Genomic DNA, 27,661 nt, shown 5'->3' with positions numbered 1-27,661 from the left:
CGTGGCCAGGGCGCACGGCACCCTGGGATACTGGCAGACTCGCAGCCTCAAGTGCGGGAGGAACAACGGCGGTGGAGGACTCGGGGGGGAGGGAGGGAGGTCGACAGCAGCGGCAAACAGGACTAGACGCCAGAAGAAGAAGAATAAGTGTAAGGACACCACCACCACCACCACCAGCAGCAAGGGAGTTACGCGTGAACCCAGGGTGCAAAGCCCTTGGAAATCAGAACGCCAAGTCCCGGTCCCTCCTGGGGAATCCCGCTTCCGAGGCGAGGGACCGGTACAGAGGGTCACCAATTCAGGTGAGCGGCTCTTCATCAGCCACGTCCCGGATGCGAGGGCAGAGTCCGGCGGGCCTGATGTATGGCGGAGGAACGTGTAGTTATTTATTTTTTAAAGAAAATCTGTAACTTTTTAATCTAGGTAAGGCAGCTGGCTAGGCCGCAGCCTCGGGCTCTCATGGCAGTAGCGCCCAGCAAGCAGCCTGAGACTTGCAGTTAGTTGCCCTGTTGGTGACTTGCGTCGCAGAAGTACCAACCTTCCCCAATTGCTCCTGATTATTCAGATCCGAATTGAGACACTGCGGGAAAAACTGAGCCCCCAACGCCGATGTTCGAGATATTTACTAATTACATTCTCACCTGTACGTTTTGGTGCTTTAACGTTACGTTATGGATTCATACAACACGGAAACGGGCCCTTTCATTTCGCCCAAGACGCTCATCTTAGCTAGTCCAATTTGTCTCCGTTTCACTCTCAACTATCGTATTTATTTACCTGTCCAAATGTCTTTCAATGATTCATGTACTTGAGTTAAATGTCACTGAAGGCTGTTTTAACAGTTGCAATCAGGTAAAATGTTGTACAGATTGCAGGAGTTAACATGGAACGAACGCTATTACTCTTTCTCTGTTTTATTTTAAAATTCTCTTCTCTCTGATATCTTGTATGGCAACTTTGCTTGATCAAGAATAAGATCATTCTTATGATATGTTTACATGCATTACAAGTTTCATAACCATAGTATGAACATATAACTCAGACTAACATTCAAGTACAGTACTGAGGCAGTGTTGTAGTTGCAGGGGAGCATCTTTTAGCAGAGATGATAAAGAAAGGTGAAGATCTCAACAAGCAAAAGTCTGGTGACATGACTAATATTCCATCCTGCTGACACCAAAAGAAAACTTAAATTCATCTTGCTGGTGAAACATGGAAACTACATTTGTACACATAATGGTCCAAAAGTAATTAATTGTGTGAAGATCCTTGAAATTTACAAATACTTATTTTGAGAAATTTGATAATGTGTTACTTTACTGTGAAAGGACCATGTTGCTTAATGTCTGTATTCCCATTTTCCAGCTGACATTCCTGGTTAAAGAATGCTTGAATTTTAATTTTCTAACCTAGAGAGAATGGGCAGTAGAAAGGACTATTAAAACAAAGCTTTTCCCTGTGTTATGGTTATGCGACAATAATAATCCTATACCAATCCAAATATTGCCCATGAATTTGGAGCAAAAACTGCACAATCAGCCAAGCTACCATGGACATCTCCAATTAGTCATGTGAACCATGAAAATAAACAGTGTTATCATGGATTTTCTCTTTCCAAGTGTCGGACAATGGGAGAGAAGGCAGTTGGTTGATTTTTTTGTTGTAATAGCAGTTTAGATTTTGCTTCCTTTTGTATTTTATCCAAGCGCCAAGCATGTAGAATGCAAGAAAGCGCATCTAGGGTTTTGCTGCCTTGTGCATTTTACCCAAGCGTAAAGAAGACAAAAAGCAAATTTTTAATCATGTGCATCAGTAAATCCGCTTGCATTTTCTTGTAGTTGTGTTGACGAACAGAGAATCTAATATTTCAGATCAATTGATCTTTTTATTGTAACTGTTCAAAAATAGTCTTAAGACATGCATTAACTAAAGGGGTCAGGCAGTATCTTTGAAGAACATGGATAGGTAACATTTTGAAACATCACGGACTTGGTGGGCCAAAAAGGCCTGTTTCCGCGCTGTATATATATGATATGATATGATGATGATATCCATGTTCTCCGGAGATGCTGCAGGTACAGCAGGCAGTGAAGAAAGCCAATGGAATGTTGGCCTTCATAACAAGAGGAGTTGAGTATAGGAGCAAAGAGGTCCTTCTGCAGTTGTACAGGGCCCTAGTGAGACCGCACCTGGAGTACTGTGTGCAGTTTTGGTCTCCAAATTTGAGGAAGGATATTCTTGCTATTGAGGACGTGCAGCGTAGGTTTACTAGGTTAATTCTCGGAATGGCGGGACTATCATATGTTGAAAGACTGGAGCGACTAGGCTTGTATACATTGGAATTTAGAAGGATGAGAGGAGATCTTATCGAAACGTATAAGATTATTAAGGGGTTGGACACGTTAGAGGCAGGAAACATGTTCCCAATGTTGGGGGAGTCCAGAACAAGGGGCCACAGTTTAAGAATAAGGGGTAGTCCATTTAGAACTGAGATGAGGAAAAACTTTTTCAGTCAGAGAGTTGTGAATCTGTGGAATTCTCTGCCTCAGAAGGCAGTGGAGGCCAATTCTCTGAATGCATTCAAGAGAGAGCTGGATAGAGCTCTTAAGGCTAGCAGAGTCAGGGGGTATGGGGAGAAGGCAGGAACGGGGTACTGATTGGGAATGATCAGCCATGATCACATTGAATGGCGGTGCTGGCTCGAAGGGCCGAATGGCCTCCTCCTGCACCTATTGTCTATTGACCCGTTGAGTTAATCCAGCATTTTGTCCTTTTTTTGTAAATCGATATCTGCAGTTTCTCGTACCTCCTGAGGGTATGCTTTATTTAGTTTTATGTCAAATTTGGTTACACTGCACTACAGAAAAAATTGTTTTGATTATGATTCATTATTCTTTGTCACTCAATTGTTAAATGTTGACTCTGGAAAGAAGGTTGTAAGTTGAAGTTGCCATTTTGACGACTGGAACATAAGAATCATCATTGTCAGCCATCCCTTTAGGCTTGGGCAATAATCTTCTGTGTCCTTGTACGTCTGCCAATTTGTTTCATTTGAATTCTGTAGTTTTGAGCGTTTTGAAAATACTTTTTTAAATAGTGTTGATTTATTAGCAAATAACCTCAATCAGTGAACCTACAAAATAAGACATGGAGTGCTGGAGTAACTCAGCAGGTCAGGCAGCATCTCTGGAGAACATGCTGCAGTGATGCTGCCTGATCCACTGAATTACTTCAGCACTATGTGCCCTTTTTTCGTAAACTTGCATCTGCAGTCCCTCACGTCTATCAGTAAACCAACCTTATTTTGGCAATTTAAGGCGAATGCAAATCAGCGGGAAAAAACAAATGCTGGACTAGCTCAACAGGTTCGACAACATTAGTAGAATGGACAGGGGATATTTTGGGTTGGGACCCTTCAAATGCTGTCTGGCCCACTATGTTGCTCCAGCATTTTGTGTGTTTTATTCAAGATTCCAGCATCTGCAGTTCCTTGTGTCTATAAATCAGTAGGATCTGGATTTGTATTTTACATACGACCATGTTGCACAGTGGTATAACATGTAAAATGGAAAAGTGTTCTTGGCTTATGTACATTTCTCAATCACAGTCCAAGAATGGAATTTCTTAAATCCATGATAACAATACAGCTTTTCAGCATTCAAATGACCAATTTGGGGAAAAATAAATTTTGATCAGCATTGCTTGGCTTTCAATTTTCTTCTGGTGAAACTTAAATTTATGAATAGACATAATTATTGTATGAGAGTTGTGAGTCCAATATAGAGTGCCTTTTTTAGAAGTGAACATAAGAACTTTAATTTGGTTGTGTATGTGATCAAAATGAGTCTCCCGGTGGAAAACTGGTCTTGTTTTTATGGATGCCTGTAAGTCGACTTTTGTCAGTAAGTCAGAAACAAAAATCACTGATAACTGCACTTCCACAATACAGTATTGTAATGAATGGCATCAAAAGCACATAAGATTGATAAGAGACCAATTACAAAAAGTGAATAGAGAGAAACTAGTTTCAATTATAGGAAGGAATGTTTATACGTGTGTCAGACTTTTGAATTTAATAATGTTAAATTTGTATGTTGAGGGTGTCCACGGGTCGGGGAACCCAGGGCTGGCTTTCAAAGAACTTTTGAAGCGCTTGACAATAATCAGTCATTTAAAATCCATTTACAATATTGTTACAAGTCATATGTGTTCTATGAAGTCAGACTGCTGGAAATATTTCCAGTTGGGACCCTTCAGACTGATTGTAATGGGGGGTAAGCTGGAAAAGAGAGGTCAGGGCCAATGAGACAAGGGGTTACCCACATCCTTGTCCCCATCCAGCTATATTCCTCCCTCTGGCTTTGCATTTCACTCTTCTTATCTGACACCCTTGGTCCATCCATCTGCCAATCGGACCTCCATCACCTGTATCCACCTATCGCTCACAAGGCTTGTTCTGCTGCCACCTTTCTTTGCAAGCATTCTTCCCTCCCACTGCTTCTGAAGAAGGGTCCTGACCCAAAACCCTAATCCATTCTCTACAGTGATGTTGCTCTCCAACTGAATTCCTCCCATACTTTGTGTTTTGCTCATGATTTCAGCAATTCCTGTGTCTGCTAGATATATTTAATATCTCTGTTGCAAAAACAGGGTAAATGCTGCTGGAGTCAAGGAATTGCTGATGCTAGTTTCCAAAAAAAGACACACAGTGCTGGAGTAACTCAGCAGCATCTTTGGTGAATATGGATAGGTGACATTTCGGATAGATGACATTTTGGGTCGGGACTTTGCTTCAGACTGATTGTGGCTGGGAGATGGGGGTGAACGCTGGAATAGAGGTGGAGGCAGGACAAGGACTAGTAAGTAATAGGTGGATACAGGTGAGGGGGGTTTTAATAGGCAGTTGGTCGGACAAACCATCCTCTTCTGGCTTCCTTCCTCAGGCGTCACAATTCTCGCCTCAGCTATCCTTGTCTCAGAGTTTGTAGAGGGAAACTGGGTGTCTGTTTAAGACACCTCTGCCTGGCGGATGGTCCTCACTCTATCCTCATCTCACACTCTTTTGTCTTTTCATTTCTGGCTTTAATCGAACCAAAAAAAGCCCTCACCTGTGTCCATCTACCTCTTGCCCATCACCACTACAATATCTGAAGAAGGGACCCTACCCGAAACATCACGTATCCATCTTCTCCAGCAATGCTCCCTGACCCGCTGAATTACTCCAGCACTTTTTATCTCTTTTTAGTTGTAATGCTTCAACTTGACCTTTCATGAGAACTGCTGTGAGATAATTGACCTACAACTTTGATCAGTCTTATCTGATCTGGAATATTTTCAGTATATTGTGTTCAGTACAAATTGTTTGTATTATATTTTGCTTGAAACTGGGTCTGGGGGGATACTGCTAATAATTTTGTTGGCTTTGATTATTATGTTGGTTTGTGATAAATGGCATGTTCTTCCATGTTTAAAATTGGATGACAGCAGTTCAAAATCGGCAGCTGGCATCATAATATTCAGCTTCAGCAATACCGTATAGTGTGTGTAACATATGGTGACCCCACAGCTTGATTGTCTGCAGACATAGAGGAGACATGCCCATGACCAATATTAGCCCCAACACCGCTGGTGGGAGGAACCAGGCAGGTAGTGCTGGAGTTCCCTGAACGAATCTTGCTTTTTTTTTTTACGAGGTGTTGACATCTATATACTAAAACTCGCGTTTGTTATCTTGTTTGTGACTGAACTTCAGCCAAAACGGCACATGATAGCGCGACAATTTTAGGCCCAACTTACCATTGTCACTTTAGTGATAATGCAAGTAGTTTTAATGAAATCGGTCTTATATTTTTAAAGATTCACATTTTAAAGTTTAAAAGGAGGGGAGGAGGAAGGGGGGAGTGGGGGAGAGGGGAGGGGGGGGGGGTTGAGGAGAGAGGGGGGGGGGGTTGAGGAGAGAGGGGAGGGTTGAGGAGAGAGGGGAGGGTTGAGGAGAGAGGGGAGGGTTGAGGAGAGAGGGGAGGGTTGAGGAGAGAGGGGGGGAAGGACAGGGTGCTGCACCAATGTACGAGAGGTTTGGGCCCAAAGGGTCCACTTGGTCTAGTCTGAACTAAAATAGGGAATGAGATTTGAATAGAAACGTCCTTTTCACTCTGGGTGCATCTATCTGGGGTTTGAATGGGAGATACATGAGGACAACGATGTTTAATTCAAGAGTTCAAGAGTGTTTTATTTGCCATGTGAATTTGATATGAACTGGAACAATGAAATTATTTCATGTTACAGGAACATTAGATGCAACACTAATAAATTATCCTTCATTCAAGTAAACTGGTGCATGAGAGTGCAAAAACCAAAGCACATAGACCAACCGTAGTAGTGCAAAGCCATGATGGTCTGGTGCTGAGGTAGGGTTATGTAGGGTGTTTCAAACACTTAATGATTAAAGGGAAAAAACTGTTTTTGAACCTGGAGGCAATGGTTCTTGGGCTCCTTTAACACCTTCCCAATGGTAGCAGCGAGAAGAAAATTAGGGTGGTGTAGGTGTTTGATTATATTTGCAGCCGCCTTGAGGCAGCAACTCCTGTAGATCTTTTTGGTGAGGAGGTCAGTATCTGTGATGGACCTCTGCTTTCTGCAGCCTAATTTGTTCTTGAGGATTTGAATTACCAAACCAGGCCATGATACTACCAGTCAATTACTCAATGGGGCAAATAGATATTTAAGGGCACCGATCCCATTCCGTGAGGCTACTTGCAACAAGACATCGGGGAGGGTCAATGAACCATCAGCAGCAGCACAACTGTAAACAACCACAATCTGTGGCTTGGCGTGTTCTTCACTGCAGGTGTGGGAATTTGAAACCGAACTTGGCCGGTCATCTCTGGAAAGAGAAATTTTTGATCAATGATCCTTAGTCATAACTGGGAAAAAAGTAAAGAGTTGACAGAAACCCAGTAGCTTTCAGAAGAGAATGGTATAAAATTTGGATGTAGGAATAAGGTGAAAGCAGATAAGTATGGAAGGTAGATAAAATAATTCAGAAATTAGAGAAAATAATGGGTGGCAAAATTTAAAAAAAATATTAGTGCAGAATTGTGTATGCTTTAAGATAATTTGGAATTTCTAGTTACGGGGAAATAGTTTTTAACCAGAAACTAAGTGTACATGAGGGGATGGGAATTTAAATTTACCCTGATTAAATTTGGATGAGACAAGATGGAAAGAGGCTTGAGTGGAGGATAAATGCCAGCATATGTTATAGGCTGCATGGCCTAAATTTGTTCACATTTTCTATGATTTAGGAATTAAAGACCATGAACAGAGGATACAGAAGTATGAAATCATGCACATTATTGGAACATGATGTAAAGATTGGCTTCTTACTCTGTTTTCAAATGAGAGAGAGCCACTTAGTAGAGTGCCATTTTTAATTTAAAAAAGAGCAGGGCGAGGCTGTGAGGACGGATGATATATTAGGAAAAAAACAAATGATGCCTTATGGGTCAAACTGAGAAACAAGAAGAGCAATCACTTTTGTCAGGAGTTTGCTATGCACCCTCAGTCTGCAGAAGGTAGAAGAGCTGATCTGCAAGTAAAATTAACAAGACACCAACACAAAGGGATTTCATCTTGTCTAATATTAACTGGGATCTGAGCAGGGTAAAGATATAAAACCTCCAGAATCTGTGAAATGTGTACAAGCAATTTTTAAATCAATTCGTTGAAAATCCATTAAATGGGTTTTATTCTGGGCCTAGTTTTGGGAAATGGATGTGGGGCAGTGAACATTATGATGGTATGAGAGCATTTATTAGATTTATGAGTAGTATTTTGTGAGACCAAAGATTGTATGAAAAAGTTACTACATAGCTGGAGGAACAGCGAGTCACGGGGAGACGAGTTGAGGGGTAAGAGTGAGGCAGGAGCTGGCAGGCTAAAGATGGTGGGCTGAAGGTGCCAGGCTGAGATGGAGTCTGAGATCCAGAAAAAGAGGGGAGGTATTAGTAATTGATCCTAAAGTGAAGTCTGGTAAAGCACATTTATATTTCTTATTACAAATATCCTTGAAACTGTGGTGGAGGTGGTGGATTGCTGCCATCTTGAACTGATGGGGATTAGAGGTATTGTGCTGGAGAAATAAGAGATTGCTGACACAATTTGAGAGAAAAATAAACTGAAAAGTTGATCAAAACACAAAGTGTTGGAGTAACTCAGCGGGTGAGGCAGAATCTGTGGAAGGAATGGACAGGTGATATTTCAGGTCAGGATCCATCTTTAGATCTTTCCTCCGTGCCAAGAATGGGACCAACTCAAAGTGTTGCCTGTCCATTCATTCCATACATGCTGGCTGACCTGCTGAATTACTTCAGCACTTTGTGTTTTGCTCAAGGTTCCAGCATCTGCAGTTCCTTGTGTCTGCTGGAAGATATTTGTGGTCAAGCAGCATCTGTTCAGGCAAGAAAGAAGCATCACTGTTTTGGGTTGAGAACCTGCCTCAGGACTGGAAGAGGAGGAAAGATGATCAGAAAATAGAATAATGGGAGAGGAGTTTGGTAGGTTATATGTGGAAATATGCTATGGGAGGGGGGGGGGGGTGGAAATGATAGGCAGTGGAACCAGATGGTGGCTTGGTAGAGGGGTGGATGGAAAAGGTGAATAAAAATGAGAACCTGCGAGAACCGGTGTGAGTGAGGAAGAAAATGTGGGTTACCTGAAATTAGAAAATTCGATGTTCATACCATTGGTCTGTCAGGCACCAGGTGGAATAGGTGGTGGTGTTCATTGGTGGAATTGTGCTTTTGTGATTGGAAATGTGTGACATTTAAAATTAGCAAAGTTGTGGATAGTGGAGAAGGTTGTTAATGGAATGGTAATTGTAAAATAATGTGATGGCTTTGGAGGGGGTGCAAAAGAGGTTCAGCAGGATGTGTCTGCATTGACGACTATTGGCTACAAGAAGAGGTTGGACAAGTCTGGGTTGTTTTCTGTGGACTGTTGAAGGGTGACCTAATAGAAGTGTATAAAATTATGAAAGGCTTTTTTAGGGTAGGCGGCCTGAGCCATTTCCCAAGGTGGAAATGTCAAAAGCTTGGGGCATTGCTTCAAGGTGTTGGTGCAAAGTTTAAAGGAGATTTGTGAGGAAAGTTGGTTTACACAGGTCCTAGAACATGCTGACAAGATAGATTGTGGAAGCAGATATGATAGAGGTATTTGGACAGGCACATTAACAGGCAGGGCTAGAAGGCTGTAGAATATGTACAGGCACGTCAAGTTGAATTTATCGTTATATATATATTCGCACGTGTGCAGTAAGGTACAGTTAGAACAATCTTGCTTGCAGGGACATCACAGGCACATAGACGCTCAAACACATGAAAACAAATTTTACATAAGGTAAAGAAGCTTCAGAATTGAGGGACAAAGGTTTAGGGGTAACATGAGGGGGAACTTCTTTACTCAGAGGGTTGTGGCTGTATGGAATGGGCTTCCGGTGGAAGTGGTGGAGGCTGGCTCGATTTTATTATTTAAGAGTAAATTGGATAGGTAAATGGATAAGAGGGGATTAGAGGGTTATGGTCTGAGTGCAGGTAGATGAGACTAGGTCAGGGAGAATGGTCGGCGTGGACTGGTAGGGCCGGACAGGCCTGTTTCCATGCTGTAGTTGTTATATGTTATATGTACAGACTGCAAGATTACAAAAAAATACATTGATACAAAATAGAATTTCATACTGGGCTGTTCTAAGTTGGAAAAACATCTTGATGTTTATGATTAAAGTGAACCCTCTTGAAACTCCTTTACATCATTAAAATGAACAGTAGTATAATTATTTAAAAATAATATCCAAACCAAAACTGCCTAACTTTTAAATGTTTTTATTGGACTTTTAAAATCAGTTTGCATTCATAGAAACATAGAAAATAGGTGCAGGAGGAGGCCATTTGGCCCTTCAAGCCAACACCGCCATTCATTGTGATCATGGCTGATCATCCACAATCAGTAACCTGTGCCTGCCTTCTCCCCATATCCCTTGATTCTGCCAGCCCCTAGAGCTCTATCTATTCAAGCTATACTTTTTTCTAATGCACTGTTTTTAAAAATGTCCAGAGTGAATTGGATAAAAAGAGTAACTGAGGAATTATGATCATAGAACAGTACAGCAGAGAAACGGGCCCATCGCCCATAATATTTAGCCGAACATGATGCCAAGTTAAACTGATCACATCGGCCTGTACATGATCCATATCCTTCTATTCCCTGCCCTTCCATGTGCTATCCAAAAGCCTCTTAAAAACTACTTTCATATCTGCCTCCACCATCATCCCTGGTAGTCTGTGCCTGGCGCCCACCACTTTGTGTTTAAAAAAAACTAACTTGCCCTGCACTTCTCCATTAAACTTTCCCCCCTCTCACCTGATAGCTATGCACTCTGGTACTGGACATTTTCACCCTGCGAAAAAGGTTTTGACTGACTAACCTATCTGTACCTCTCATAATTTTATATACTTTTATCAAGCCACCTCTCAACCTCTGGCGTTCCAGTGAAAATAATCCAAGTCTGTGCAGCCTCTCCCTGTCACTAAAGCCCTTTATTCCAGGCAGCATTTTGGGGCCTGATGGTTGTTGGAAAGAATCTGTTCCTGAACCTGCAGGTCAGTTTTCAGACTCTTGTATCTTCCTATATCATCTTCCTGATGGCAGGAGTGAATTGAGAGCATGGCCAAGGTGGTGTGGGTCCTTGGTGATGCTGGCTGCCTTTTCATGAGGCAGTGCCTTCTTTAGATCCCTTCGATGGTGGGGACGTAATATTGCTGTATAATTAGCATACCAAATAATTCTGCCTGCGCATGATTGGTTAGTTTCTGGAACTCCGGCTTGGCCCTCAAAGCCGTGACCCCTATTGGTCCGGCAAAGCGGATACTACGGCATGGCTCTGACACCATGGGTGCTGGAAAATCGGTGATGGATCTGTACTCGCTATTTGGTCATTTTGTATGCCCTCTCCTTATTTGTGTTCCCCAGATGCATCTTTTTTTAAAATTATTGTAATGAATACCTAGGTACAACGAAAAACAGTTTTGCATATTATCCAAGCAAATCATATCACATCGTCCATCAGACGGAGGGGGAAAAGAAACTAAACAAGTATAGTGTTACAAGGGTTGCAACAAGATAAATTGGAAGATAGGGAAATTCATCCTGAGTTTGAGAGATCCATTCTAGAGGCTGATAACAGGAAAGAGGCTGTTCTTGAATCTGGTGTTTGTGTGCTTTCAAAGTTTTATATCTTCTACCCGACAGGAGAGGGGGAAAAAGAATGACTGAGTGGTCCTTAATTGTGTCAGCTGCTTCCCCAAGCAGTTTGAAGTATAGGTGTGCATTGGTGGGGGATCGGAGAAGGCTGGTTTGTGCGATAGCTACATTCATAACTCTGTAATTTCTTGCAGACTTGCATCATCCTGCACGTAACAGGATTGAATTCCATCTGCTGTTGCTCTGATCATCTTACGAATTGATCAACATCACCCTGGAGTGTATGACTAGCCTCTTTACCATCTAAGCACTGTTGCATATTTATAAATGTTTTCTCATACGTTCATATAAACATCATTACAACAAAAGATAGACACAAAATGCTGGAGTAACTCAGCGAGACAGGAAGCATCTCTGGAGAGACGGAATGGCTGATGTTTCGGGCCTTCTTCAGACCTCCTCTGCCTGGTCCTCACCCTTAACAGCTTCTCGTTCGGCGACTCATTTTGGACCAGCATCTGCAGTTCCTTCCTACACAGGAGAAATTTCTTGAGTCAGAGGGTGGTGAATCTGTGGAATTCTTTGCTACAGAAGGCTGTGGTGGTCAAGTCGGTGGATATTTTTACGGCAGAGATAGATAGATTCTTGATTAGTACAGGTGTCAGAGGTTATGGGGAGAAGGCAGGAGAATGGGGTTAGGAGGGAGATAGATCAGCCACGATTGAATGGTGGAGTAGACTTGATGGGCCAAATGGCCTAATTCTACTACTATTCCATATGACCTCATGATCATTATAACAGTCAGGATCCCTGCACTGATCCCTGTGGTACACCACTGGTCACAGACTTCCATTCACAAAAACAACCCTTCACCATCACCCTCTGCTTCCTATTACCAAGCCAATTTTGTATCTAATTTGCTATTTGGCATGGATACCATGGGCTTTGACTTATTGGATTTTCTTCATGTGGGACCATGTCAAAGGCCTTATTGAAGTCCATGTGGACTACATCTCCCATTCTCTCAATAATATGCCTGTTGTTACTCTTCAAAAATTCAATTAAATTGGTCAGGCAGGCTTCCTCCAACAAAACTATGCTGATTGTCCTTGATTAATTTCTGCTGTTCCAAATGTAGATTTATTGTTCACCTCAGAACTTTTTCCATTGGCACCTCTATCACTCATCTCAGATGGAGTTGCTGTGTTCTTTGATGTAAAAAAAACCCCAAAGCTAACACAGTATGAACCTCATAGAATTATTTTATGGAAACAACAGTGATGGTAGATGTGCGGTTGGGGTTGTTGGTGCTATTGTTCTAACAGACTAGCAGACCTCCCAACCCTTCTGAATTTGGCGGAAAGTTTCCGCTTTCTCATTTTATTTCCGCCATTCCGATTTCGCCCCACATTTTCCGCACAACACGTGCCTTGACCCTTCCCCTGCCCCTCACTCCGCCCGGCCACTCTCCCTGCTTCGCCGTGTAGAGTGAGGCCCGTTGATGTTGAGAGGGGTTGGGGTGGGGGGAGGAGGGGACTGGAGGTGTGGGGGACGGGTGGGGGGACGGGGGACATGGACCGTTGTGATTTGCTGTTGAAGACCACTGGAGCAAGTATGTTTTCAATTAAATTGGGTATGTGCATTGTTAAATGAAACTCTTTCTTCAAAACTTAGTCATTCATTTTATGACCATTGTTTTTTTTATTCAATACCAAGAGAATTGGATGTGTGAGGAAAAAGCAAAATAGAAAAAACAAAACAAAACAATTTTTTTCTTTGTGTTATAAAAAGTATTTCTGTTCAATAACCTTTCTATAAATAGTAGAATATACTCATGATAAGACTGACATTGTACATGTAGTCCAAGAACTACAGACTGTTGGAAATAATAGTTGTTTTTCACACATGAATGTAGCGCAACGCGTATACACATTTGGCGACCATACTTTTTTTTGCTGAAAAGTTGCATTAGGTGCCATATTCTGAATTTTGATGTAAAATTCGGAATTTTGGACATCAAAATTATGAATTTGTAAAATCAAGTGTCTGGACTAGAATTGGTTGGGCCAAACTAATATGTTGTAAATTCTATGTATTGGAGATCTTTGGATCAAACTCTATTAGTTAATGCTGTAAGTGCATTTTGGGGTATATCTTAACTAAATTATGTAACAGAATTAAAACAAAAGCCTAATTTTAATGCACAGTTACTGGTGTTGAAATCAGCAAAGATAGACAGAAGGAACTGCAGATGCTGGTGTACAAAAAAAGACACAATGCTGGAGTAACTCAGCAGGTCAGGCAACATTTCTGGTGAAAATGGATAGTTCACGTTTTGGGTTGGGACCCTTCAGAAGTAGAAAGTAGAAGTGGTATGATGAGTTTTATGTCTATCCTTGGTGTGAACCAGCATCTGCAGTTCCTTGTTATTACAAATTTTCAGCAAATTCATTTTAGTGCATGTGCTTAAGGACAAAAAATGAGCTTACCTTGTGCTCAAATGTTCTGCAGGCACTTTTCCATGTAACAATTTTTAATTTGAACAGTAAATGAAGGATCTGTGAAGCATGATTCCTTTAGGAAGAGAGAGAAAAAAAGTTGTTATTTGAACATCCTCACATCAATGTATTACTTCTTAATTGTTTTATTCTTTAACATTGTCTTCAGGAAATGTTTTCTCATTTTCTAACTGCTTTAATGGTTCATGTTACTTTGGATGGATGAGTAAGCAATTAATGGTATCTTGTTATGACAGCTGGCTGACAGAACAGTCAATGGTTGGTACCAGCTCAGGGCTACGCCTAAAACGAAGCTGTCAGATAACATTTAGCAGGTTTGGGTGGTCTTTTATCAGTCAATTGCTGGTGATAAGTTAAAACTCATCCCAAAGAATCTGAGCCTGTTTGTTCAGGAGTAATAAGAATGTGACAGATTTGCTGTAAGTCGGAACTTTGTGAAAAATTAAAGTGCAGCTGGGTTATACACAGAAGTACACCATACTTCTGTGTATAACCCAGCTGCACTTTAATTTTTTATGGATGGGCCTGCCAATCTTATCTTACTTGGTCGGAAAATATATATTTTTCGTTTTGTTTTGCTTTTGTTTAAGATGATCAGTGCTTTATTGCAGGAGTAAGATTGTTTGATAGCCAAAATAATTAGAATTGAATTTCTTGTGTAGAATTTAATGCAGATGCTAAGTCAGGACTAGATTTCTTTAAAATTATGTTGTAACATCACTTTGCTCCGAAATGCTGCATTGTCCCTCGGAATCTCCAATGTACTGGCAGCCTCCAGTTGTATTATGACTTTTTTTTAATCTACTTTGTTCTGTGACTATTCTACTATGTGTTACAATATGCATATATCTATATACCTTAATTTAGTTAGGAACAGTTGATTGTGTGAAGTGGGCTATTTTAAATCATTTTGGTTCTTTCAAGATTAATTCTAGTAGTTTTTAAACATTAAATAAATTGATAATGCATTATTTTGTCTTTTGAATAGTTGAACTTGTAATGCAGATAGAGTCATAGAGTGATACAGTGTGGAAACAAGCCCTTCGGCCCAACTTACCCACACCGGCCAACATGTCCCAGCTATACTAGTCCCACCTGCCCTGCCCACATTTGGTCTATATCCCTCCAAACCTGTCCTATGTAAACCTGCAAGATAAAAAACCTGCAATGTTCGATAACTTGCATCTGTGTACAGGACTACAAATTTGGTATTTTATTACAATTGGACATTATAATGACATAAGACATTAAAATGTCATTATAATTGAATAATTTTTTTACGTGTTTGTTTTATTAAAGGCGACGACATTTGGGTGCAATTAAATATTTGTCATATTTTGCTGCAAAATAACATTTTCTCCCTTCTGTTTCAGTGTGTTTTGAAGTAAATGTGGTAAGACCTTTTTGGTAAGAAGCCATGCCAGGTCTCCAGATCTCAGGATATCGGAATCGATGAAGGAGGTGTCTGGATGCCTTGCTTTGGAATTGCCTCTGGTGAGAATATCATTTAATTACAACTTGTATGAGGGGAACAAAAACTGCATGCTTCAATTAACAAAATAATAAGTAAATTTTCATGATAAGTCAGCAATTGTGAAAGGGTTTTCTAAGTGCTGCATCAAGGTGCAATGTGAAGGTATTCCAATTAATCCTGCATATTTATGATTTAAAGTGTCATCCGGATCTAGCATTTTATTTTCTTCCCGAACTTCTGTCTTTCGCTCCCATGTGCCCCCGTTATAATACTGTAAACCCTCTTATAATGAATTTTGGTTATAGCAGACAAACATGCTAACGACACCCAGCTTGCACCGCCACCTCAGTCCCAGCTTCTGACGCAACCCCGTGGTCGCGAGGTGCACCAGCGAGCCCTTCACCCACCACACAGTCCAGTTGACGCGGTTGTTGTTGCGGCTCGTACTAGCTCCTGGGGACGCTGCTGTCTCGGGGACAGCTGCTGTCTCGGGGACGGCTGCTGTCTCGGGGACGCTGCTTTCTTTGGGACGCTGCCACCAACAGGACACGCTCGGTCACCGTGAGATTCCTTCCCCTGCTACTTCTTCCTGTTGGCCTGTCACTTTCGTCTACTTGGCTTCTTTTCACACCCTCCACCGCAGCCACCTACTTCTGTGACTTCGTTCACACGGCCTCTTTTCCCACCCCCACCCCTTCCTTGCTGCAGCTGCCTCATCCTCTCCCAGAGTCGCCGACTTACTCTACTTTGGAGGATGTTGGACAAAACATCTGGTGAGAGGGGAGGGAGCCCCATGATGATTGAGCATGACCTGTCTTTAGCAGCGGACTAAGAAAAGCGCTTTCATTCGGGGGCTACAGCGTAACTCGCAACAGCAGCCTTGTCAACCAGTGCTGAAGAGCTCACTGTTGCAGACCTTAATGCTTAGTTTGAAGGTGAAACATCACAAAATGCTGGATTAATGCAGCAGATTGAAAGGGTCTCAACATCACCTGTCCATGTTCTCCAGAGATGCTGCCTGACTCGCATTGTGGGCATTCCAGCACTTTGTGTCTTTTTGTGTAATAACCGTATTAAAGTGCCCCCCCATCATCTGCAGTTTTTTGTTTCAACTACATACAATGATAGTACCATACTTGGTTGTAGCGAAGGATCGGCTAAGATGTATATCTCCTTGTTTGCATAGTGAGCACCAGAAAATAAGATATGTCTGTATCAACTTATTCCAACCGTACCTCGCTAGCTATCCAGTATCAGTGACATTTAGTACAATATATTTTGCAGTATACTTTGGTTGGGAAGGAATGAGTTGCATTCCAGAGATATGTAACTCCTAACTAGAAATGGGTTAATTATTTTTCTTCATTGCCCCCTTCCTTCAGTCATGAATAAAATCTAAAGTATTGAAGCACTTAGCTTGTTTATTCTAAATACAATTTGATAGTTTTGACTGCCTGAACACCTTTGCTGAGTGGTGCAATTAAATGAAAGGATTTTAAAATTCTTTAAATGTTTAGATGAAATAATATGTATTTTCATTGTTTTTAAAAATAATGTATAAAGCAATCTCAGCCCGTAAATATTAAAAATATGTAAGAATTTGGTTAATAAGAGACAAACTTTAATGGATTGCTAATTTAATGAAATCAGTTGAATAATCAACTGGGGAATCAAGAACTAGAGGACATAGGTTTAAGGTGAGCGGGGAGAGATTTAATAGGTATCCAAATGGCAACGTTTTCACACAGGTTGGTGGGTATATAGAACGAGCTGCCAGAGATGATAGTTGAGGCAGGTACTATAACAACATTTAAAAGACATTTAGACAGGTATATAAATAGGAACGGTTTAGAGGAACGTGGGCAAATTAGATTAACGTGGATGGGACATCTTGGCAGCATGGACAAGTTTGGGTGAAGCGCCTGTTTCCGTGTTGCAATGTCTCCTGTTATGGTTTATTTAGTGTGCTTTTTAAAAAGTTAATGAGTGCAGCAGCAATTCATTTGTTTTCTGTAGTTTTTCTGTAGTTTTTCCTTTGCAAAGCCCAATGAGTTGTACTTGTGTCATAACTATACTCTCAGTTAACAACATGGATCAAGAAACAGATCAAGAAACAGATTTTACTGTCTTCAACTAAAGTATCGTTTTATTTTTCTTTGCTTCTGGACCATTGTAAATTTATCCTGCACATTAAAAAACTATTTTCCATTTCTATCCTGTCCCCACCCCTCTGATTACTGCCCCTACTCAGCTTCACACTGCTTGCAAGTCCAACTGCACCTCTCCACTTTTTGATGGTCACCTTCTATGGAAATATCTTCTTGTACAAAAAGGTAGGCTGTAAAACAAACGTCTAAAAATCTATTTGTCCATTTTATTACTTTTCCTCTCCTCTTCATCTTTTACTTTTCAGGAACTGCTGTTATGCAGAAGCAGACACTATCAATCATTTACCATAGTTTTTATTATATTAGAACTAGTGTTAGGAGGCTGATTATTGAAAATAATATTCTATTAAATATAATTAAGATTTAACTTCAAAGATCATTGGCAAATCCTTGAACTCTGCCACCAGTTTAGGATGTGTAATGAAATTAGAACAATTGCATTTTCTAAGTATATTATCAACTCACATCCTTTTCATTGTTTCATGACTCACTTCTCTTCACCAGGTGAACATTTGTTCCCATGAGCAAGTTGGCTTTGTTGTACTTGGGACTCCAAATGAGGCACAAAGATGTGATGTGAACAGAATTTTACGGTGGGTTGCATTGAAGAGTAAACTTGGACCTTCAATATTTGATTAGCCTATTCATGATTTTCACAAGTTCAATCTGTGATGAACTTGCACGTTACTTTGTTCTATGACATTACAGATATTTGCACCGTTGGGTTTTTTTTCAGATATTTTTTCAGAAAGCGCTCCAACTATGGCTTTTATTGTGACTTTGTGCTAGTCCCCCATGTATCACAATGTAAAAAAAAAAATCACAAATCTAAATAAATAGTTAGGAAATTTTTCCTCACTAAAATACCCGGAAAAAAAATCTGGTCAGGGCTATTTCTTTGAGTATTGTAATGGACTCGGAGCTTGGCATCACATAATACATTCCTTGCAAATTGTAACAGTTGAATCTGATTTTCCTAAAATCTTAGCAAGGTGCAGTTTTTTGGTTTTAATGTGTTGCCGGGCTGTGCCACCCTATGTTGTTTCATGCTGAGGTACAGAAGTATTATTCTACCATCCTAACTTATAACAATGAGAACAACTGCATTTGAGTTGTACCTTTCCCAGTGTATTTCCTTTGTAGAAACCTGTTCAGTTACAGGGAGAATGTGCAAATTCTACTCTGGCAGCTATACTCGGGATCAAACCTGGTCACGAGCTGTGAGACATCATTAAATATACCATCACCATGCTGCCAAATTAAATTAATTATTTATTCCTTTAAATTGTTCCTCATGTTTTTCATCTTTGCTGTATCCAATGCAAATCTGGCAGCTTTAGCAGTATTCAGTAACGAACCCCTTTATGAATTTCAGTTATAGTGGATGGTCTTGCCGATGCCACCCTGGCTCGTTCTGCTAGTCTGACTGCTCACAGCTCTGGCTTCCGACGCTACCCTGACTCGTAATGTGCACCAGCGAGACCTTCCTCACCCCCTCAATATTGTCTGGTTAACGTGGCTGTTATTGCGGCTCATGTTGTAGACCCTGGGGACAGCGCTTTCTTCAGGCCACTGGCACCGACAGATGCGCTCAGTCATTGGGGCTCCCTGCCCCCCACCAGTTGTACTTGGTGTCCCCCCCCGGTTGACTCCTTCGTTCCGTCCACTCGACCTCTTTCCCCACGCCACTCCACTGCCACTGCCTACTCTCCCGGAGTACCTGGCATTCTTGACCTTGGCAGCTGGTGAGAGGGGTGGAAGCCCCAGAGTGACCGAGCATATCATCATATCATATCATATCATATATATACAGCGCGGAAACAGGCCTTTTCGGCCCACCAAGTCCGTGCCGCCCAGCGATCCCCGCACATTAACACTATCCTACACCCACTAGGGACAATTTTTTACATTTACCCAGTCAATTAACCTACATACCTGTACGTCTTTGGAGTGTGGGAGGAAACCGAAGATCTCGGAGAAAACCCACGCAGGTCACGGGGAGGACGTACAAACATGTCTTGTCGTTGGCAGTAGTCTGAAGAAAGTTGTGCCAGCCACAATGTGAGCCACAACAACAGCCCTCTTTAGCTCCTCAAGAACGGCTTATTTGTGCAGACAAGCAGCATCAGTGCATAGTCTTACTGTGAAACAATACAATGTGCTGGAGTAACTTAGCAGACTGAATCAGTCGAAAAAGGGTCCCAATGTCACCTATTCATGTTCTCTTGCTGCCTGACCCACTTGAGTTACTCCAGCACTTTGTGTCCTTTTGTTTATTAACCATCATCTGCAGTGCTTTGTTTCAACTATATGCAATGAAAATACAGTACTGTGTTATAAAGGACAATGGGCAATAACAGACACCAACCTCCCTCCCATTGACCGTAATAACCAGGGTTTACTGTACCTTAGTTTTGCAGCACATACAATAATCAATAATTGTGCTCCTAATATCATTGTGTAGCTGAATATCTCGGTAATGCTATGCATTGTCAACAAAAACTTGTATATTTTTCATTTGTTTTATTTTGATAAGTGGCTTGTTTATGGAAAGTTGAGGTATCTGCAATCTGATACTTGTAAACCTGAGTATGCTTTCTTGTGTTATCAATTTTCCTTATGAGGACCTTACACACTGCTGCATTTTTTGTCACTGTGCACCCAGTTTTATCCAGGATAAATCCTTTAAACTTGATGTGATGGTAGTGGAATTCATGTTGCAGAGTAATCTGTATTTTGACCCATTGGTGGCAAAACAACACCAACTAAACTATGAACTGTTGTGGTTGCACTAGGGACTTCAGGCTTTTGTTCTGTTTTCAGTACATATGACAAGTAAACACTCTTGCCTCTTAACATAAGATTCTAAACTATAGGCATCTGGGAAACAAAATCAGCTGCATTTGGTTTCGGCCAATAAAGGGGGTAGCCTACTTTGCAGTAAGTATAGGGATGCAATTAAGCTTGGTATTGTGGCTTGCACAAGACTGTTCTGTCAACTGATAAGGATATATTTGTAAAATGCCCAATTATAGGGGCTGGAAGCTTGATCTACAGATTTAGGCCATGTGAGTTTGAACACAAATTCCTATTTTGTAATCAGCTGATATGACTTATGATTTCAAGACTAATTTTTGTGGGTATCTTTCACGGTATACACAATTTTGCACAGTTTTTCTTGCTATGTATTTTTTTTCAAAGAAATCAAAATCTACAGTTATATTGTGATAATTTCTCTCCATTTATAGGTTGGCAACCATGCATCTGAAGCTGCACCCAAAGCTCCAGCAGAAAGATGCATCTCTTGAATCAAGCCAAGAGGCGTTTAGAGGCCTTCGGTCAAGCCACCACCCAACTGTAGTGGTTGAAAGATGCCAATCTACCTGCAATAAACCATTGTGCTGCAAATCCATTGCTTTGGCATCTCATATCAGCTTGTGGTGTCCAAGACCTTTTGGTTTCATTTCCCAAAATAAAATGTGCAATATGAGGAATCCATCTGATAATGTTAGCTTTAGTGGAAGAAAGAAACAAGTGTCTGAAAATGTTCTGCCTCCTTCGATTCATCAGGAAGAAGGGGAGGCACAATTGGACATTTGGGCAGTCATAAAACCTGGTAACACAAAAGAGAAAATTGCCTTCTTTGCAGCACATCAAAGCAATAACAGGACCAGCGCCATGAAAGTAAAGGGCAGTTGCGAGGCTGAGGTCACAACTGCTAAACGCAGAAGGAAATCGGTTGATCTAGAGAAAGTAAAGATTCAACCAGTGAGAAAAGAGAGTGTTGATAAAAGGTATTTACGTGCAGACCCACCAACAAGCAGTAACAGTGATGAGAATTTGTTTGTAAATATTGATAAACAAAATGCTGATGGACTTGGTCATAGCACCTCTCTTTCTGTAGCAGAAATAGTGGCTCTTCTGGAACAAAGGGCAAATTCTCTCCTCCCAGACTGCAGCAAACTGTTTACAAATGCCAACGCTCACTTGCCGAGTGTTGCGCATTCAAAGGGAGGGTCCCCATCAGTAGAAGCCATTTCATATGCAGGATTGGAGTCTGGTTTAAGTCACAAAAAGTCCACTGAAAAAAAACTACAGGGTGAATATGTTCGAGTTATCGAAGTAATAGCTAAGCTTGAATCGGAGTGCTTAAAGAATCAACACAACAGAAATGGACAAGTTAGGAATAATAGCTTTCGGAGAGGGGTGGGTAGGGTTTTGCTAACCGATCCACATCTTTCGGAAGAAAGCATGAAGAGTACAGGCGTTATTAAAAATTCAACTAATGTACACAGTACTGTTGATAACATTGGGCAAAGCAAAGAACAACGCGGTCACATAAGCACAAGCTATACTAAGCCATGCACAGAACCACTGGATAATGCCACAGATGTTCCATTTCCAGCTATTAGCTTTTCAGGTGTGGTATTGGATCTCTCTTCTAAAGAGGCTTCATTAACACACAAGGAAGCAATGTCATTGCCAAACAGTTGCAGAGAACTTTGCAGTTGTGATGCTGAGGTATCAGTGGAGTGCTGTAATACCCCGTCACTGTGTTGGGAAATGGACAATAAGTTTGTATCAAACTTTACTTTTCCGGAGAATGGTATGGGTGAATATGCAACTGACTTTATTGTCGATGGGTTCGAGTCTTGTGTGGTGGATAGGAATATGGATAGGGGGGTGAAGGAAGGAACAGAATATAGATCTATAACTAGACTTCATCCATGTGAGGAACCCCTTCCTGGAGAACTCTTTTTCACACTTGAACAGTCCCATGTGGAAAACTTGGATTTAAATGAAAATACTACTGAGAAAATACTGGATATTGCACAATGCAGGGATCACTTTCTGATTGCTGAAAGCAGAACATTCAACCGAAGTTGCTCACAAACAAATCAGGGCAATTCTCTTGCATCTTTTGGAACAATATGTCCTTCTTCAACTGAGCCCTTTCCTCTCAGGAGGCAAGTATCTCACGAGTTCCTGGAAACTCGCTTCAAAATCCAACAGCTCCTTGAGCCTCGGCAATATATGGCCTTTTTACCGCACCACATCATGGTGAAGATTTTCATGTTCCTTCCTACCAAAACCTTGGCAGCTCTCAAATGCACGTGCCATTATTTTAAGTTCATTATAGAAAACTATGACATTAGGGCAATAGATTCACGCTGGGTCGGTGACCCACGATACAAGGATGATCCATGCAAGCAGTGTAAAAAGCATTACTCAAAAGGGGATGTGTCACCGTGTCGGTGGCACTCTAAGCCCTATTACAGAGTTCTACCCTATGGGCGTTCTTACTGGATGTGCTGTTGGCAGACAGAAAAAGACTCATCGGGCTGTAAAATTGGGCTTCATGATAATAACTGGGTGCAGTCTCACAGTCGTATCCAACAAATATTTGAAAAGGTGTAAAAAGTGGAGAAGATTTATGGTTTAAAAAAAGGTGAAATTGGTTTAGTCTGACTGGCGATGTTAAAAAAAAGTTATTGAATTGTTTGCTTCCTATCAAAATTGGAATATTTTGTTGGTTCTGCACTGTTTACATTCTAGTAAAAACATGTTAGCTTACGTGAATCTGCATGAACCAAACTGCAGCAGGCAATAGCTGTGAGAAGTGCAGTATTTGCTCTATCATGTGTTTGATTTGTGATAGTATTGTACTGTTAATGTAACTGTCACAGCAACAAACCACTACAATGCAGCTATATCAGTGTTTGCAGTTAGTCTGTTTTAAGTAATGATCTGTCTTTTGAATAGATTGTATATTCTACCTAAAATTGCATTTAAGTGCAAAATATTGGCATGGAAATGAATAAATCTGAACAAAATTGGCCACCTGAGACTTATTGAGAATTAAGATGGCATGTGTTGCTTTACAATGAATGTTGGGTCAAATTCTGAACTTTATTAGTGGCACTGCAGAATTACAGGTTATGCAAAATGAAATTTGATTGAATGTGGCATTGCTTGGATTGTCACTGTTGGTGTACAGCAATGCCTACGTTGGATTAATTAGTCTCAGATTTTTTTTGGGGGGTGGGTTTTTACTGGTCTTAAAGGTTAGGTGGTATATATGGAGAGTTATATGAACTACTATTGTATAGTGATCATTTTACTGAGATGGATGTTTTAATAGGATTTACCAATTTTGTGTTAATAGCATATAACTCAACTGTACATCAGAAATAAAATTAATTGTGCCATGGCAAACAATTCTTTGGTCCAATCGATATAATTCAATTATAATTTTAATCTTGTTTGCTGAAAAGAAAAATATTTTGAACAAACTCTAAAACGCTTGGGTATTAAAAAGAGATGGGAAGAAATTAAGTCTCATTCCCACATACCAAGAATGGGCCATATTTTAATCCAAACATAATAAATTGCCAGGCTTTAACATTAGCACCTCAAATTAGCTTTTGTTTCAAGTTCCAGTCAAAACCCCTGTTCCATCTTCACTTTAAAAAAGATTAAATCTTCATGGCTATCTTTTTTTAATCTCAAAAGTGAAAGCAAAGAATATTCTTGCCTTGATTGATCTAATTTATAAGTGGAGATGTATATGTTTTAAAATCATGGTGGTTTCTTTCAAAGGGCAGAGAATTTGATTTTTTTTAAAGGTGGCAATTCGGGCCTTTGCATGACTAACTTTATTTTCTCAAGTCTGAAGAAATGGAATTTTATTTTAACTATATAACACTCTGCTCTCTACCTGCATGAATATAACATCCAAATATCCTGAGGCAGGTGAATCTTAAAACCTAAACAGGAAATAATCACCCACACATACCTGTTTGGAAAGATGGAAAATGACAAAACTGGTAATTGGCCTGAAAATGAATCTGTTATTCCCTTCTCCATGGATGCTGATTTGCTTTTTTTTTCCTTTTCACATGCAATATTTTGATCTTTGTGGTTACTCCAAAGAGTAAACGTAAGGATACCAAATATAAGGATTCATTTTGCTGAGTAAATCTTTAAAATGCTTTTATTACTGCCTTTGTAAGCTTGGGGTGCACAATTGCATATTTGTACATTATTATGTTTGTTGTTAGAGCTAGGATTTTTATTTTTGCCTTGATACTGTCTTTTAAATGTGTCCCTTTTGAATCTCAAACTTTTCAAAGTATCCCATCCATGTTTTTTTTTAAATTTATTTTCAGATGGTGCCTAAAATTGTTCATTTGTTAGCAACTGACTTAATGCTGCCTAACCTGTAACACTGCATATGGCATGGCATTGTAATATATTTTATTCCCCTAAACCTGCCGCTTGCTCTGAAACATGTGCTAATTGCAAGGATGTCTATTTACACTTCAGCAGTTAGGAGCACAATTCTAAAGCTGCTGTTTCTGTGTATCATGTACATTAACTTGCAATTTTCTATAACTTTGAGGTCTACAAACATAAACAATGTCAAATGAATAAACGTGGGATATTAATAGAAAAAAATTACTGGTTGTAGATGTTTGGTATCTAACTACGGAAATTCATTTATCCCCTTCTCTGTATTAGAACTGTTAAAGGTTTTTCTTTACTACACACATCAATATGTTGGAAGCTGTATTAGCCATCAAATATTCCTTTTTTCATAAAGCCAGATATTGTGTCGATTACAATTCATTTCATCCCTGAAATGGATTGTCATATTTTTGTCTCCAGTGTTTTGCAATTACACAAAACATTTGCCTGATCTTTAAATTTATTCCAAAATTTAGGTCTTGGATCATAATTTTTAAGCCATCTTGTTTTGTTTTATCTTTAGGATATGTTATTAGAACAACCGTAGCATTTAAATTATTTGTTTGTCATGTCCCTACATTGTGGCCTTTATGTCTTTTATTGTGCAGATATTCTCATGTATGTAATCATTTTGTTTTGTTATGCAATCTCAACCTTTGGAGCTGTTTGTAGGTCACAAGAAGATGGTAGATTGCATATACTATCCCTGCTCTGTGCTGTTAATTATTTTTTATTATGTCACATTAACAGCTTTTGAAGCTGGGACTGTAGTCTAATCTACTATGAATTGGTCTGTGGTGGCGGAAAGGAATCTGACAAAGTACAGAAAATTAGCTGTTAAGAATTACAGATGGTAACGTGATTTAGACTTTAGAGATACAGTACAGAAACTGGCCCTTCGGTCCCTGCGATCACACTGTACACTTGTACTATCCTACACACTTGGGACAATTTACAATTTTTTTAACCAAAGCCAATTACATCACAAACCTATGCGTTTGGATTGTGGGAGAAAACCGAAGTCTCTGGTGCTGCAACTCTACCCCTGTGCCACTGTGGTTATAAACTATGGTTTGTATTAAGTTGAAGAATGCTTAACCATTGTGTTAAGTTTGACAAAATATTACCCTTTGATTTAGAACATATAACATGGTAAAGTACATCACAGGAACAGGCCCTTAAGTTGCCAAGATAAACTAATCTCATCTGCCTGAGCATGATCCATGTCCATCCATTCCCTGCACATCAATGTGCCTGTCCAAAAGCCTATTAAATGCCACTATCGCATCTGCCTCCTCCACCGCCCCTGGCAGTATGTTGCAGACACCCACCACCCTGTATTGAAACAAAATGTGCCAGGTATATCTCTCCTAAACATTGCCTTTCGTCTTAAAGTTATGCCTTTTAGTCTTTTGACATTTCTGCCCTGGGAATAAGGTCTCTCCTATCTATGCCTCTTTTAATTTTACATACTACTATTAGGTCTCCCCTTAACCTCTGACATTCCAGAGATACCAATCCAAGTTTGTCCAACTTGTCATTATAACTAACTAGACCAAGTGGGCCCAAACTTCTCCATTGGTGCAGAACCCTCTTACAGTGAGCTTAAAATTGTTGCGCTATCGTGTACCGTTTTGACTGTATTTCAGGAACAAACAAACGAGTTTTAGTATATAGATGTCACCGAATACAGGTAGCATTCCAGTAAACCTCTACTGCATCCTCTCCAAAGCTTGGAACATCATTTGATACTAATTTTGGAAAATAGTGTGAAACAAATGTATTACTCATTAAACAATGATTCTATTTACTTTTCTGTAATTATAACTTGATGCATCCAAACAACACTTACTGCACCTAAACCTCAAAGCACATTCTTTTCGATGAGTAATAAGGATCGACATTTTTGGTTAACAACAGTTTGTAATTCAACGTGACCTAATTGCAATTTAAGACATTAAAGAGAAGGCAATTAGAATTTTTTTTTCCGAATGGACAATGAACCCTGAAAGTTTGAGATCTTTCAGAACTGAAGTTTTGCTTGATAATACATGTTTGGAACTTGCTTCCATAAATGGTGATTGAGTCTTAAAGTCAATTGTTGTTTGTAAACCTGCGCTTGGTGAATTTTTGTTATGCAGAGAGGGCAGGAGATGTGGAGCAAAGGTAAGTAGAATGACTGTGGACAAGATTAGTCATATTCTCATTGAATGGCTGAACAAATGCAATAAGATTTTTTGGTAATTAAAATAAAGTGGGGAAGTATCTGTCACTGGATGCCAGAAGACTAATACTGGGATGGGTCAGGATTTTAAGGTGAAATAAATGACAATATCTGCTGGAGGAACTCCTTGGATTGAGAAGCACCTCTGGAGGGAAATGGACTGTCCTGGTGTTTATTTCAGCAGGTCCACAACTGTTCCAATACTAATATCAGTTGCCAACATTACCTTCTACTGTTTCCTCCTCACTTCAGCACAATCCTGATTTCAAATGACTCAATACAGATGCATTCTCGTCGGCTACATTTGGATCGACAATGTTGGAAACGGTCAGCAGGTCAAGCAGCATCTATGGAAGGAGGAACAAAGATACCTTTTGCGTCAAAGATCGTGGTCAGAATTGTTTTTCTGCAAATATTCAGTCTGAATAAGGGTCTGGACCAGACATGTCATGCATCCATACCCTCCACAGATGCTTCTTATGTTCCTCCAGCAAAAAACAGCACTGGAGTAATTCAGCAGGTCAGACAGCATTTTGGGGGAATATGGATAAGTGACAATTTGGGATTCTTCTTCAGACTGATTGTGGTGGAGGGGTAGAAAGCTGGAAATGAGGAGTGGCAGGATGACAGCCTGGCAAGTGACCAATAGATGCATGTGAGGGAGTTGATGGGCAGATGGTTGGACAAATGCCAGAAATGAAAAAACAAAAGTGAGATAAGGATAAGTGAAGACAGCTGAAGAAATATATGTGGTAGGGGAGGGTAGAAATGG

At 40.3% G+C, this 27,661-nt stretch overlaps 2 protein-coding genes across 4 annotated transcripts in view; one reads left to right on the top strand and one right to left on the bottom strand.

Moving 5' to 3' along the window:
- The window catches only part of gmfb (glia maturation factor, beta), a 449,169-nt gene that overhangs the window by 398,610 nt on the left and 22,898 nt on the right, over positions 1-27,661 (bottom strand). The gene's annotated exons all lie outside the window — the stretch shown is intronic.
- On the top strand, positions 101-27,596 carry LOC144597364 (F-box only protein 34-like). Of its 3 annotated transcripts, none has more exons than XM_078406652.1 (4): positions 101-302; positions 15,149-15,269; positions 17,922-18,010; positions 20,666-27,595. In XM_078406652.1, exons 2-4 carry the CDS (start codon positions 15,228-15,230, stop codon positions 22,833-22,835), a joined length of 2,301 nt encoding a protein of 766 aa, XP_078262778.1. In that variant the 5' UTR covers positions 101-302; positions 15,149-15,227; the 3' UTR covers positions 22,836-27,595. The 3 variants fall into 3 exon arrangements, with proteins under 3 accessions (XP_078262778.1, XP_078262780.1, XP_078262781.1); XM_078406654.1 differs by lacking the exon at positions 101-302 and adding an exon at positions 17,501-17,582 and having other exon boundaries at positions 15,144-15,269; positions 20,666-27,596; XM_078406655.1 differs by lacking the exons at positions 101-302; positions 17,922-18,010 and having other exon boundaries at positions 15,150-15,269; positions 20,666-27,596.

This window comes from Rhinoraja longicauda, chromosome 10 (genome assembly GCF_053455715.1).
Source record: "Rhinoraja longicauda isolate Sanriku21f chromosome 10, sRhiLon1.1, whole genome shotgun sequence".
Classification (NCBI taxonomy): Eukaryota; Metazoa; Chordata; class Chondrichthyes; order Rajiformes; family Arhynchobatidae; genus Rhinoraja; species Rhinoraja longicauda.
This window is presented reverse-complemented; position numbering and strand designations above follow the sequence as displayed.